Below are 15,194 nucleotides of genomic sequence, written 5' to 3'. Positions count from 1 at the left end.
TTGTTTAGCTTTTGTACACCTTGTCAACACTAAGAGTGGACCTCCCTGTGTTGAAATGATGAGTAACAGATTCATGAGACGCCTTTAAAATCTATACTAATGTTACTGTAATTATCGAGACTTGATAGGCTACCACATAGAGCCTAGGTACTAGATACGCAAACATTTTCAGGAAATAATCTTTTGTGCACTGCATTTGATGTATTCACAAGTCTTTTGAAATATATAAACCTGCAGTGTCATGCAGTTCAACCTTCACTCTATTTGTGTCCATAGTTAAGAGGTAAAAAGCAAACTTTAGGACCATGGAATAGGTGTCGCATCTGGGAATGTCTGCGAAAGTGTGGTAGCATCATCGTTGGTATAGGATTTATGTTGGGTCACCAAGCAAATGCATTCAGTAGATACTTCATTCAATCTCCACTGTGGGAGCCCTGAAGATGGGTTTTCCCATGGTTTCCCATTTTCACACCAGGCAGATGTTGAGGCTGTACTTTAGTTAAGGCCACGGTCGCTTTCATCCCACCTCTAGCCCTTTCCTATATCATCGTCGCCGTAAAATCTGTGTGTGTTGGTGTGATGTAAAACAAAGTGTTGAAAAAAAGTCAGGTTGTGGAATTGTGTCCATGTCAGGGGAGATTCCACATCTTAAAGGTAATGAGAGACTTCACTATAAAACAAATTCAAAATTCTTCAGGGAAGGTGAAGTCCGTGCAATTTTTTTCCTAGTATGATATTTCTCAACTGCAGGTCACCTTTACACTTTGATTAAGCAATGATGTGCAATCCGCAGGAGTACTGAATTCAAAGTACATTGTGGTACGTATTTTACTATAGTGGTCCCAGATTACAGTACCATGATGTATCATGTGTCATTGCTCTCGCTTTCTTGTTATTGTGTAATATTTTACCCTGAGAGTTAGGTCCATGTAAGCAATACTGACATATTTACTCTTCAGCAACGGTTAATCTGATTCAATCTGCAAAATTCAAAGAAGCTAGTTTGTTCCTCCCACACAAGCAGGAGGAACCTACCTTATTTAATGGCAGTAGTTAATGTGCTCTTTTTCTTAGGTTGCATTGTGAATTAGAGGTATTCAAATGGGGCATGTTGATGGTATTGCCACAGAGAGAGGGGGGGGGGGGAGGGAGAGAGAGAGAGAGAGAGGTATGAATGCATATACTGTATCTATCAATTTCAAAGGGTGAACTCTTAGCAAGATCAAGTCGGTAGCAGTCAAAGTGTAGATGTCTTTTAATACGTTTGGATTGGTACTGATATTTTTTATTAATATGTCATGGTTCTGTCAATCACCACTGATCTGCATTTAGGGCTGTTGTCCAGCTTGGAGATTCCCTATCAGTTGTGTGCCTATTCTTAGATTATTCCAGAGAAGCCTGAAATTTATCAAACATCTCTCTTGGTAAATTTTTCAATAATATACTGCAATATAAACAAAACTGTTGATATAGCTTCATTGTTCATTATTTCTTGCTCCCCCCCTTTCCCTTCTTGTTTTGTGTGAGCACAGGCCCTTTCTATTTTAGTTTGTTTTCTTGGTAGATCATCAGTTGTCCCACAAATGATTGAATATTTTTTCTTGATAAAGAAATTTTGTTATTTTCTCTTCCTCTAGACTCTGCCAGCAGGCCTGGCACTGTCCGGTACTCAGCAGTTCCCTGTCATGCCTCAAGGAAACACAGCTATGCTGCAGACAAGCAACCATCAGCTAGTGCAGATATTTCACCAGACAGCTTCTGTGCCTGGAACTAACTTTCCAGGACATGCTCAGATCATTACTACAGGTGCGTGAATTTAATTCTGTGTAATATAGTTGAAACTGTACTATATACTACCTTTCAAAATTGTGTGCAATGTCATTAAAAAGTACTCTACCAATTTTGTAGTCACCTGGGCAAAACTGCCATAATTTTTTTCTCTCTACTTGGGAGTTTTACTTTAACATAGGGAAATAAGTCTTCTCTATACAGGCCATGGAGCTCCATGCCGGAGTGAAATATAAAGGCGCTGAGTGAAATAGAATAGTCATCCATTTCCAGCCACTTTTTCCACCAGGTACTTACACTGAGTGTCCAAAAGTCATGGGAAGATACGGGTTGTGATGTTAATAACGAATTGCTCCTCCACTAGGCCTCAAAATAGGAGGAATACAGTGAGGCGTCTACTCTACAAGGTGTTGGAATCGTTCTGGAGGGATTGGGACCCACTTATCTTGCACTGCTACCCACAATTTGTCTTGTGTGATTGGTGTGGGGTTCATGGAGCATACACAAGCTTCAACAGCATCCCATAAATGCTCAATTGGATTAAGAAGGGGGGGAGCTGGAGGTCCAATCCATGTCCGTAATTTCACCGGAGTGCTCCTCTAACCACCTGCGTGCCACCACAGAGCAGTGACATAGCGCGTTGTCCTGTTGAAAGGCATCTCCACGAGGGTAATCTAGGGCCAGAAAGGGATGCAGATGTTGTGAAGGAATGTCCGCATAATGTGCACTGTCAGCGCTCCCTGCAGCCGAACAATGGGGCTTAATTGGGACCATGAGAACGTCGCCCAGACCAGACATGATCCACGTCCCGCCTGGACACAACCTTGTTGACATACAGGATCCATATCTTCATGGGACATACACCCATCAGCTCGATACAACTGGAACCGCGATTCATTGGACCATACCACACGCCGCCATAATTCCACGATCCATTGCCGATGTTCGCGGGCCCATGCACATTGTTGAGCTCTGTCTCGAGGTGTCAGCAAAGGGACACAAGTTGGTCGTCGGCTAGTGAAGCTGACATGCAATTTACAAAATATACATTTAATGTTAACCTAGTCAATACTTACAAAACCACATTCTGTAGTTAAATAATTATAAAAAATATAGAAATGTTGTGAACATGTTTCGCCCTTCTTAATGGGCATCATCAGCACAATGGATAACCTTAAAACAATTAATTACAATTAAGAACGTTTACAATTATTGGTCATATAAAATTGGAATGAGATGATGTGATGTTAAAAGTTATTTCTGATATCATGATTAGAAAGTTTGACGCGAATGTTACAAACACAAGTTAAAACTATTGTAGTACAATTTTACAATATTGTCTAAAAATATATATATTGGCATTCGTCTGGAATTGAAATGGATCCTCTTCTTTTAATTTTTGGTGAAAGTCAATGTTATTGTCGTGTTCACCACCAAGTAGATTTGAAGAATAAGATATGTATAAAACATATATATATATATATATATATAAAGCCTTAAGAATCCCCTTATCTCCCATAAATTTGAGAACTGAATTAAATTATATAAGAAATCTTGCAGTAACCAATGGATATAAGATTGAAATGGTAAACCGTCTGATATATAAGATCACAAACAAGCTATCCACTAACCTCAAACGAGATAGGCCTAATAGAAATAAACATGCCGTTTTCACATATAATAGCCCAACTATCCACCAAATTACTAATACCTTCAACAAGCATAATATAAACGTAGCTTACAGAACAACCAATACTACACAGAACATATTTTTCAATTATAATAAAATAAATAATAATAGCAGCAAATATTCAGGTTCAGGAGTATACAGGTTGACGTGTTTGCAGTGTGGTTATTCATACGTTGGCCAGACTGGACGAAGTTTTATTACAAGATATATGGAACATTTCAGTGCCGTCAAACATAACAAATATTCCGCTATGAGTACACACATGAAGGAAACGGGCCACCATTTTACCTCAATAGAAAAAGATCTGACAATAATAAGGAATACTAACAAGGGAAAACTACTAAATGAATTAAAAAATATTTATATTTATCTGGACAAAACATTTAATAAAGATCGCAACCTTAATGACGACATGGAGATTAAGAGAGCTTTATACACATTAATGCCTAAGTTACTGAAAACAGTTATCCCAAATCAAAAGAAAATTCTGCATACATTAAAAGTTGTCAATTCAACAACTCTACTTATCCCCCCCCCCCCGAATATTAAACCTACAATTCCCCCTCCAAATAATCCCCCTCCCGTACCAATACCAATACATATTACTCCGCCCAATTCTTCCTTCCCTCAACCCGCTCCCCTCCCTTCGCCACACCCATACAATACGCGTAGCAGGAACGCCAGTCAGACTAACGCTAATAACAGAACAAGATAGACACTCCACGGCATTTGAGTAAGTATCCATTTTTACGTAACCCATAACACTGTACAATCACATACATTATTTATACATACACATTAAATACGTTCTCATATTTCTTTGCAGTTCTAACCATTGAGATTTACACAACAATCTGGAAGTACTTTTATAGTGTTAACCATTCCAACTTGTACATCGGATAAATTTTCAACGTATATTCCATCTCAACGTATTTTCACCTGAAAGTGTTTTAACCAATTTAACTCAAGAAATAACACCAATTGTTCATTTCTGACCTAATTTCTGCAATAGGAACATATGTTTTATACATATCTTATTCTTCAAATCTACTTGGAGGTGAACACGACAATAACATTGACTTTCACCAAAAATTAAAAGAAGAGGATCCATTTCAATTCCAGACGAATGCCAATATATATTTTTTAGACAACATTGTAAAATTGTACTACAATAGTTTTAACTTGTGTTTGTAACATTCGCATCAAACTTTCTAATATTGATATCAAAAATAACTTTTAACATCACAACATCTCATTCCAATTTTATATGACCAATAATTGTAAACGTTCTTAATTGTAATTAATTGTTTTCAGGTTATCCATTGTGCTGATGATGCCCATTAAGAAGGGCTAAACATGTTCACAACCTTTCTATATTTTATAATTATTTAACCACAGAATGTGGTTTTGTAAGTATTGACTAGGTTAACATTAAATGTATATTTTTTAAATTGTATGTAATCACTATCGTCAATACAGACCAAAAATGAGATTAATGACTTGTAATATAGTGAAGCCTATGCGGTGCAGTTGCCTCCTAACAGTCCTGGTAGAAATGGGTTCCTAACTCCCAACATTCAACTGGGGTGTGATTTGATTCACAGTAGCCCCTCGAGCACCCAGTTCCTGCTGAGGCGATGTGGTGTTCCTTTGTTAAACACCTGTGGTCTTCCTGTGTGGTGGTTTACGTGAGTGATAACATTCTCTCTGCGATATTGAAGATCCACCCTCGACACTGTTGACCTCGGAAACCCGAATTCGCGTGTAATCTCCGCAATGCTGTGAACCATGTGCCATGCGCCGATGATTATCCCACGTTCAAAGTTCAAACTCACAACATGTTGCCATCTTCACGACATTGGTGTCTGTGACAGACTGCTAAGCTAACGCTGCAGCTAGCCGCAACACTGAGGGGTCATACATGGCACATTTTCTAATGGAACTTCGACAAGGAAGTGTATTACCTTCTCTAGTCTTCACCACAGTCATAGATGAAATCCACAGGAGTGTACAACAAGAAATTGGAAACAAAGAGACAACGGCCTTACCCTCTGCAGATGACATGTTGATATGGGGAGGAGATGAAATGAAAGTACAAGAACAAGCTACTGTATGGAATCGGTAGATAGAGGAATATGGAATGAAAATAAGTGTGGAGAAAGTAAGACAATACTGATGACGAGAGGTAGTAGAGAAGGAAGAGGACATTTTGAAGTAAATGGAAGACCATTAGAAGTTGTGTAAAGCTTCAAGTATTTGTGGAGTATATTTGGAGATGATGGGAAAATAAACAAAGAAATTTGAAAGAGAATCCAACAAGCCAGTGGGTTTTACCAGTGTGTGAGAGGTATAGGGTGGAACTGGGATGACCCAGAAAAATGCAAGAAAATTCAGTTCTCAGTGTATCATACGAATTTTGCAATAAACGCGCCGGGCACATGGGCAATAACAAAACATGATGAAAGCAGAATCCAAGCAGCCAAGATGAAATTCCTTATAGAAATAATTGGGAAGACACAAAGGGCTTAAGTCAGAAAAATAGTAATCGGAGGGAGAATTAGATTCCCTTACCTGCAAGACAAGATTGAGGCCAGTAAGCTGAAATGGTATGGTCACATGATGAGAATGGATGAGGATAGAGTTCCAAGGTAAGTATTTACGGAGAAAATAATAAGAGGAAGACAAATGGGAAGGCCTAGAAGAGGTGGATGGATACAGTGAAGGAGTGTATAAGAGAGTAGTAGTAGTAGTAGAAATATTGTAGGAAAGAAGGGAGTGATGAAGAGAGAGAAAACTGTGGAGATCCTTAATTCACATCCCGACCCAGAAGACGGAAAAGGTTAATTGAAGAATGAGAAGAAGAATTAAAAACAGAATTTGTTACTTTAGGACAGTACTTGAAAATATCTGTATACAAACTTTAAATAAATGCTAATAAAGAAACTACACAGAACATAAGAGCACGGTAAAAAAATTTTTTTTTTACAAGTTGCTTTACATTACAAGATATTGAAAGTGGGGGAAAAAAAAAAAAGTGTTGCTTTACGTCACACCGACACAGATAGGTCTTATGGTGATGATTGGATAGAAAACGGCTAGGAGTGGGAAGGAAGCAGTCCTGGCCTTAATTAAGGTACAGGTCCAGCACTTGCCTCTTGTGAAAATCGGAAAACCATCCTCAGGGCTGCCGCTAGTGGGGTTTAAACCCACTATCTCCCAAATGCAAGCTCACAGCTGCACGCTCCTAAGCACACGACCAACTTGCTCAGTAATAAAAAAAAAAAGAGAGAAATATGTATGAAACATGAAGTTGAGCAAAACCGTATCATTACTTCCATTAATAAAAGTTATAAAAAATTACACTAGAAATGCAGGAAAACACAAGAAACATGGTATACCCTCAGCAACACAAATCTGTGAACCATCCAGCAAACAATGAAAAAAGGAGAGAAATTTCAAAAACATGAAATAATTCTGGTAAATGAATAATACCATTTGCTAATACTGTTATGAAATTAAAATGCATTTTCGTAGAGCTAACAGTAAAATTTAAAAAGGCATAAACGTAGGCTTCAGGATGTAAGTTCGTTTTAGGTTATTTTTAGCAAGAACTTGTTTGTTTTATTGTGCCTATAAATGCCTATTTCTGGGGTTCATGCCTATTTGGAGAATAAGTGTGAAAGAAGTTAAGGGAAGTATTGAGCAAACGTCTGGGAAGGTAGCTGTTATCAGGGTAGGGTCGTGCAACAAAATCCAGGGTGGAAAAAGATAGTAAAAGCACCACTTCATGTCATGTTGAGACTTCTTTCCCACAATACAGAAACATTCTTCGCAAAACTAGAACATGACTGTTACCTGATGATATTGAAAATGTTTTTGTTGTGAATTCATTCCATAGTCGTTTAGTGTACTAATGACTAGTTGGATGCCTATTTTTCACAGTGGTACCTATTTACATGCCTATTTTGGCTATTTTTAGTGCCTGTTTAGCCAACTGTTTTTAATGCCTATAAATCCTGACCCTAACTGTAACATACCTGTAAAAAATGCACACTTTTAAACAAAGAATGACATCTTTCATTCTACAAAAACATCCTCAGATTCTATCAGATCACCTTGAATCATGCACATTTATGTATAATATTGTTAACGTTGCATAAACTAGTAAGTGATTATGAAATGGTGGTGTTATAAACAAATATGGACAAAAATGAATGTAGTAGTCCTCCACGGCCAATTTAGTAAGTTATGGAAATGTTTTTCTGTACTTATCTTAGCTGCTGTTGTCTGCTACTTATCTTGTAAGACATAATTTTTGTTGTACATTATAACGTACTAAAATGTTTCGATTGGCGAAGATGCTGTGTAAATTCAGAGAATTTTTTCTTTTCCCATACCTGTTGCGTCACGGGTGTGAACTGCATAGCACATGTGGATTTGGCCCTGTTTAACAGCCGGAAGTCCTTCCTGACGCTAACACTATGTAGAGGGATGTAATCACTGTTGCGTGTTTCTGTGGTGGTTGGTAGTGTGGAGTGTTCTTTGAATATGAGGAGGAACTTGTGACAAACACAAATACCCAGTTCCCAAGTGGAAGAATTAATAACACGGTGTTAAAATTCCCAACCCGGCCGGGAATCAAACCCAGGAGCCTCTAAACCGAAGGCCTCAGTGCTGACCATTTACCCAAGGAGTCGGGCAAGTTCAGAGAATTTACTGTATAATATCCTAACCTACATTCCAGGTATTTAAATCAGAGTTGCCTCCTGTGGGATTCATTAAGCACTAATGCAAAAAGTGTGAAATGATGTTCTGTAGGCAGTAATATCGGTCTATTTCGTGGAGCGGGGAAGTGATGGGGAGTTAGGTGAATGTTGTGGCCATTGACTCTGTTCATTAGAGAAGGGAGTGGAGGTGTTCCTTCTTAGTCTTATAATGTAAATTTGTGTATTAGCTAGTAAATGTATGTTCATGATAAAAAAAAAAAAGCATAGAATTGAATTTTGAAAAGTAACCTGTAAGAGCGATAAAAAATCTACTAAAATGTCTCGATTGGTGAAGACACTGCATACATTCAGAGCATTTATTACAGATAAAAATATCCTAACTCACATTCCAGATATTTCAGACTAGCCTGCTGTGGTATTCACTAAGTTCTAAAGCAAATAATGAAAATGCAGTCATGAAATTAATTTAGTGGGTCTAAGAGAGATGAATTTTTTAAATGTGGTGATCATTGAGGTTGGTTTGATTAGTATTTTTGCAATGCTAATTTCAAGAGCAACTTTTGTGTTCAAAGATTAGCTTCTATATTCATTGTGCAAAATGTTTATATCTGTGCCGATGTCTGTGAAATGGAGTTATCATATACGTGTTCTCCAAAGGCTGAATGGTGATTGCATTGGTGTTCTTGTATCTAGTATTAAAAATATGTTTTGTTTGGCCTATATATGTGGCGTTACAGTTTGGTTCTTGGTATTTGAGTTCATACAACCCTGACTACGAGAAATGGTCTATTTGCTGATATGTCTTTGCAGTGTGTTGTTCATTCTAAAGGCTACTTTTAGACCCTGTTTTTTGAAAATCTGAGCCATCTTGTGTGTTCTTATTTACGTAGTTGAGGACAATGTGTTCTTCTCTTTCATGTGCAGTTCTTTAATATTTTTCTGTTAGTTTATTTAATAGTTTACTAAAGTGACAGTGGAGGACTACAACATTTATTGTTTTATCATATTTGTTTATAACGTCACCAATTAATAATCATTGACTAATTTATGCAGCGTAAACAATATTGTTCATAAGTGCACATTAATTTAATGTGATCTGAATCTGATTTGTTCTGAAGTTGTCGTTACAGAATTAATCCTGTCATTTTTTGTGTAATAGTGTGTATTTTTTTACAGGTATGTTACAGTGTTATATATGTTGTAACTGGTGTTTTTGACAGTCTGGAATGCTTTTAATGTACGTTAGCTTCATTGTCTTCAAAAAGTGCTAATTCAGAGAAATATGTAAATAAGACGGTTGTTATACTACTGGTTAATGAAATACGGGAGTTAAGACAAATGAAAGTGTATTTTTTTCTTCTTTCTTTCTAATCAACGTCTTATCACTTTTTACGGTGCATATAACAAGACACTGAAAGTCGGTGTATTTTTTATGGAAAAAGTTAACCGGAACTGCTTTGGTTTACGTCTCACAGACACGGATAGGTCTTACGGAGTTAACCGGAACTCATTCGACCCATCCCAAGCATACACTAATGTTCATAAAAAGCTGACGACCTTGAAGGACTAGAGATAGGAAGTTCATATTCACAGGACATGTTCATTAGTATGTTCTGCAGAAACAGTTAATATTTCAGTCACCTAGGTTCAGCATGTATCCTGTTGCCTAGCAGGCACTGGGTCTTCCATAGGCACTGATAATTTGTTCTATGCATGATAGCATCGGCGCATATAAGGTGCAATTTTTGTCTTAGGGTATAACCATCCTTGCTGCATTCACCTGGTTCCACAGTTCATCTTTTGTTGTTTGGCATTGGGTCACAGCGCCGCACCCGTTGTTTCACCATATCCCACACATTCTCGATTGGCGACAAGTCTGGTGATCAGGCGGGCCAGGGCAACAGTCTGACATCCTGTGACAAAAAGAAGGCACGTGTTCATGCAGCAACATGTGGTCGCACATTGTTCTGCTAAAATATGGCGTCCGGGATGTCATGCAGAAAGGGTATAGCTACAGGTCGCAGGATGTCATTCACGTAGGTCAAACTTGTCATATTCCACGAACCTATTACGCTGGCATAACAGGGAGAGAGGTGGTACTCCCATGTGGTGCGTCCCAGGTGGCGGTTAGGGGGGTCCTACCCAGCTTGCCGGCGGACTTGAGGGAAATAAAATACCTCTCGCGGACCAAATACACTACCCCCTGTGGGTGGGGGACGCAGATGAAGAATACACCCACGGTATCCCCTGCCTGTCACAAAAGGCAACTAAAAGGGGCGACCAAGGGATGATTATCTTGGAGCCATGAAACTACTTGTGATTCGTACCACCATGCGGAGAACATCATGGGTCGCTTTTACTTGCGTGTAGTACCACGATATTAAGTACCAAATAGGGTTGTGATTAGTAGCACACAGGAGCACCGTGCGGTCAGCTTTTGCAGTACCTGTGATTAGTACCACCATATGAGCAGGACCATGGGATGATAGCTACCATGGTTCTGCCTTGCCTATGATTAGTACCCACTATATGAGGAACACCACGGGATAGTGGAAGGTCCCTATGGTTAGTACTCTTATGTGATGAACACCATAGGTTTGCGATGCCTGTAAATGGCGCCGCAAAGTAAGAAAAACATAGGTCTGTATTATATGTCGAATTTGATAACCTGTGAGTAGTACAATAATGTGTGGAATACTGCAAGTCTTTGCTACTTTTGATTAGTACCACAATATGGACAAATACCATGGTTCTACTTTCCTAGCGATCAGTACCGTTATGAGGGGCCGATAACTTGGATTTTGGACCCCCTTTAGATTGCGAGCATCATCGATTCATTGTTATGCTATAGCAGCAGTGCCTTGGTCAGTAATCCTATTCTTTTATGTCAGTTTCTGTGAATGTAAAGCATTGCGGGTCGCATCCACTGATTGTTTTAAATTCAAATCCATTCATTCTTCGTTCTCACGCTTTGAATTCTGGTCAGTGGAGAATTTTAGACTTTTAATTTGTCATTCCATTTTGTCTCATTTCATACCATTAGGGGCCGATGACCTCGATGTTAGGCCCCTTTAAACAACAATATTCATCATCATCAAACTTGTATTATTAGGAGATCCTGATAATTTTACACCTGCTAATCCTTTCGTTACACCTGTTCATATTCAACCCGAATGATACTTCCTCTTTGCTTATGCAATTCTACGATCCACAATGCCCTGGACGTGCACCAGCGGTGATTTTTGGTTGTACCCAATAGCACCCGACACCATAAGGCCTTGAGTTGGTGCTGTATGTCTTGTGCGAATGCAGTCGGTGTGATGCCTCTCCCCCGTCTGCGGCAAACCAAAACGCGGCCATCATTTTCAAACAAACAGAACCTGGATTCATCCAAAAACACTATCTGCTGCCATTCCTGTCCCCAGTGACGTCGTTCCATACACCATTGCAGTGTAGCATGTTTATGCACACTAGTCAAAGGTAGGAGAAGTGGACGATGTGCTGGTAACCTAGTCTATAATAAACAGCGACGGTCTGCTACTCCTGATAGTGACGATGTGTTACACTGTTCCACTGTTGCGCCAGAGCTGAGGAGGATGCAGATGTGTCCTGCAATGCCGTTGGGATGAGGTGGCGATCTTCTCAGGGGGTGGTATGGGTGGTACAACCAGACCCATCTCGTCGTGTTCTACGGCCTTCTGTGAACCATTCTGTACACACCCGTTGCACTGCCGTCACAGTTTTTTCCACACGAGCAGCAATTTCCCGGATGCCTGTATCACGTTCTATCATGCCAATAATGCGCCCTCTTTCAAACTCACTCATTTGACGGTACGGTCCTCGCATACGTCTGCATCCTGCACGTCTGATCAAGTCACAATGATCCGTTACCTTCAGTTTATAGTGACAATGAGAGCGGAAGGCACATCTTACCAGTCGGTGTTGGTGCATCGAGACATCGATGTGGACCTTGAACCTGAGGACCGACATGGTTCAAATGCTGGTCATTTCTTCAGAACATACTAATGCACATGTCCTGTGCATTTGAGCTTCCTATCTCTAGTCTTTCAAGGTGTTTTGGTTTTTAGAACATGAGTGTAGAATACTGAAGTCACAGACTCATTTTCTATGGTGTCGTATAATCGTATTTACTACCCACTAGCTGGTTAGAGCGAATTAGTTAAAAGTTCATTTAAAACACATATTTTACCATAATGTCTAACCCAGTATATAGAGCAAAACACAATTTAAGCTAATCCTTACATAACTTTCAGACTTCAACATAGGTAACTAAAATGTTAGTAAGAATGAAGACATGACATTAGTACCTTTTCCATAAGCAGAGGTGCCAACTATTATGGATTGTCCGTTATGATTATGGATTTCACTTTGCAATTACAGCATTACGGTTTAAGGGGAAATTATTACGGAAAAGCAACATTGTCACGATAAAAATTAATTTCTGCGGAAAAAAGGAAAAAAGTAAAAAATGTTCAATCCCTTAGAGCAGTACTGGTCAACCCTCCTCATTTCAATGTTTGTAAGTTGGCAACTAAACATATTTGGCAGTCATTTGGTCATCACTTCGTTTTGTGTCCCACGAGCATTGTGAAATCACGGCCAGCTACATAGATATACACTGCTCTCTTAGCTAGAATGACGTATCAAGTCGGCCGTGAGGTAGGCTCTACTCCTTGCTCTGCTGTTCTCGAGTGCGCGGTTTGCTGTGTGCGTAGAACCAGTGGTATATTTAGCGCATTTCGATTCTAATTATCCTAGACATTGATTCAAAAAGTGGTGATAGGTTTTGTGAAATGAAGCGGAACAATTGTCAAATTGCATCTTCTAAGAAGACAGCAGTGTTACAGAAATATTGAGACGGTTACACAAAGGAATGGCCGTGCTTATTTTTCCCACGTGTTCTGCAATGTGTGTTCGTGAGATTTCTCTGTGGCTCACAGTGGACGAGATGATTGCAGAAGACACATAGAATCCAAGAAACATCACACATACTGTGAATCAAAATTACTAAACCAGTCTGTTCATTGTTCTTGTAAAAAGTAATGAAACTGCAGTGACAAATGCCGAATTATTGTTCACATCATTTCTTTTGGAGCATAATATTCCGTTATCAGTTTCAGACCACGCTGGAAATTTGTTTAGATCAATGTTCCCAGACTCTTAAGATATCTCAGAAATATGGTTGTGCAAGAACTAAAACATCTGCTTTGGTTCAATACACGGCATCGGAGGCAAAAAAGGAAATAAGTGAACTTTTGCAAATAACACCTTTTTCTTTGGCTACTGATGGTAGTACGGATTCAAATGCAGTTAAAGTTTATCCTATAGTTGTATCTTTCTTTAATGCTCAGCGAGGCCAAATATCAACTCTTCTATTGTCATTGTTAGAGAGTACCAACAATATAGGTGAGGAAATTTTCTCTGTTATTAATAGTGAATTGTCTTCTTTAGCCATTCCATGGGGAAATTGCATTTCTTTTTCATCTGATAATGCATACACAATGATCGGGGCAAATAAAGGTGTTGCCAAATTTGTGAAGGACAGGCATTCTTCTGTTTATGTCCCGGGTTGTTCATGTCATCTCATATACATCTGTGCACAAAAAGCAGCAGTTCAATTGCCAGTCAATGTAGAGAACTTTTTGGTTCAGTTATATTACTATCTTGATAAGATTTCTAAAAGGCAAAACATGTTGAAAGTTTATCAGGCTGTTTGTGGCACAGAGGGTCACAAACTTTTGAAATATGTTAGTACCCGTTGGCTCTCGCTTCATCAGTCTATTGATGGAGTTCTTGAGCAGTGGGAAGCTTTGACACTCATGTTTTCTAGTGAGACCCACCGTAAAAATGAGACCACCAAGCAGTTTGAAACTGTGAAATCTTTCATACAAGACCCACACACAACTGTTTTGCTACTTTCTTCAGAGTTCACTTCCTGTTTTTAACTCTGTGAATGTATTTCTGCAACAAGATGCTCCAGCCACATCTTCTTAGGAGGAAACTTACTGGTCTTTTAACTGACCTATTGGTCAGATTTGTTCAGCCATGTTCTCTTCAGTCAGAATCTACCTCCCTTTTGAGTGTTGAATTCAAGAGGAGGTAATACCAGAAAGCCAGTGAAGACTTGGTAATTGGAGCAAAAGCTAGGGCATACTTGAAAGATAATGACTGTGATGAAGAGATGTTTTATAATTCTGTCAGAGAGTTTTATATGGCAGCTTGCAGTTACATTACCAGGAAATTTCCCCTTGATGATGAATTTCATCATCATGCCGAAGTTTTAGACATCCCTCTCAGAATTGAAGGTTTCCTATTCATCTCTTGAATATTTTGTTTGAAGATTCCCAACTTTGGTCAAGGAAAGTGAACATGACAAACTTGAAGAGGAATTTGCAGTTTACCAATGTGATACTTTCCCTGAATACATTGTACATGGACCTAACATTGATGTGAATTGGGGCAACATTGCAGAGCTTAAAAATGAAAGTGGACAAATTCAGTATAAAACCTTAAGTAATGTAGTATTTGCAGTACTAAGTATACCTCATAGTAACTCTCCCACAGAAAGAGTTTTCAGTGTCGTTAGGAAAAATCAGACAGAATTCAGGCCTACATGAAATACCTCTACACTGGAATCGCTCATGGTTCTAAAGACAAAAATGTCATCTCGGGGGGAAGTATGTTTCAAGAAAACCTACACTGAAAAGCAGCTGCTGGGTGCAAAACAAGCTGCAAAGAATTTTTTTATCGCAGAACTAACAGGTAATGAGCAAATTTTATTGTGTAATATGATATACTTTAGAATAGATTGCTGTAGGAAAGGGCAAATGGGGTGCTTTGTATTTAACTTGTAAACGTTTTGTCAGGGGGGAGTTAAAAATGGGATTACTGATAACCCACTTCAAAGGTTGGCACCTCTGCATAAGAGTAACTTTCAAATTGGACCCACGATGCTGGTGCTGCCATCT

General features: G+C 39.0%; 1 protein-coding gene across 1 annotated transcript in view; it reads left to right on the top strand.

The window, feature by feature from the left end:
- LOC136863624 (serine-rich adhesin for platelets) overlaps positions 1–15,194 on the top strand; it is a 402,886-nt gene that overhangs the window by 35,655 nt on the left and 352,037 nt on the right. Inside the window, exon 3 of the mRNA XM_068226021.1 lies at positions 1,638–1,806. Coding sequence (XP_068082122.1) covers positions 1,638–1,806 — 169 coding nt within the window. The remainder of the gene's footprint in view (positions 1–1,637; positions 1,807–15,194) is intronic.

This window comes from Anabrus simplex, chromosome 2, assembly GCF_040414725.1.
Source record: "Anabrus simplex isolate iqAnaSimp1 chromosome 2, ASM4041472v1, whole genome shotgun sequence".
NCBI lineage: Eukaryota > Metazoa > Arthropoda > Insecta > Orthoptera > Tettigoniidae > Anabrus > Anabrus simplex.
This window is presented reverse-complemented; position numbering and strand designations above follow the sequence as displayed.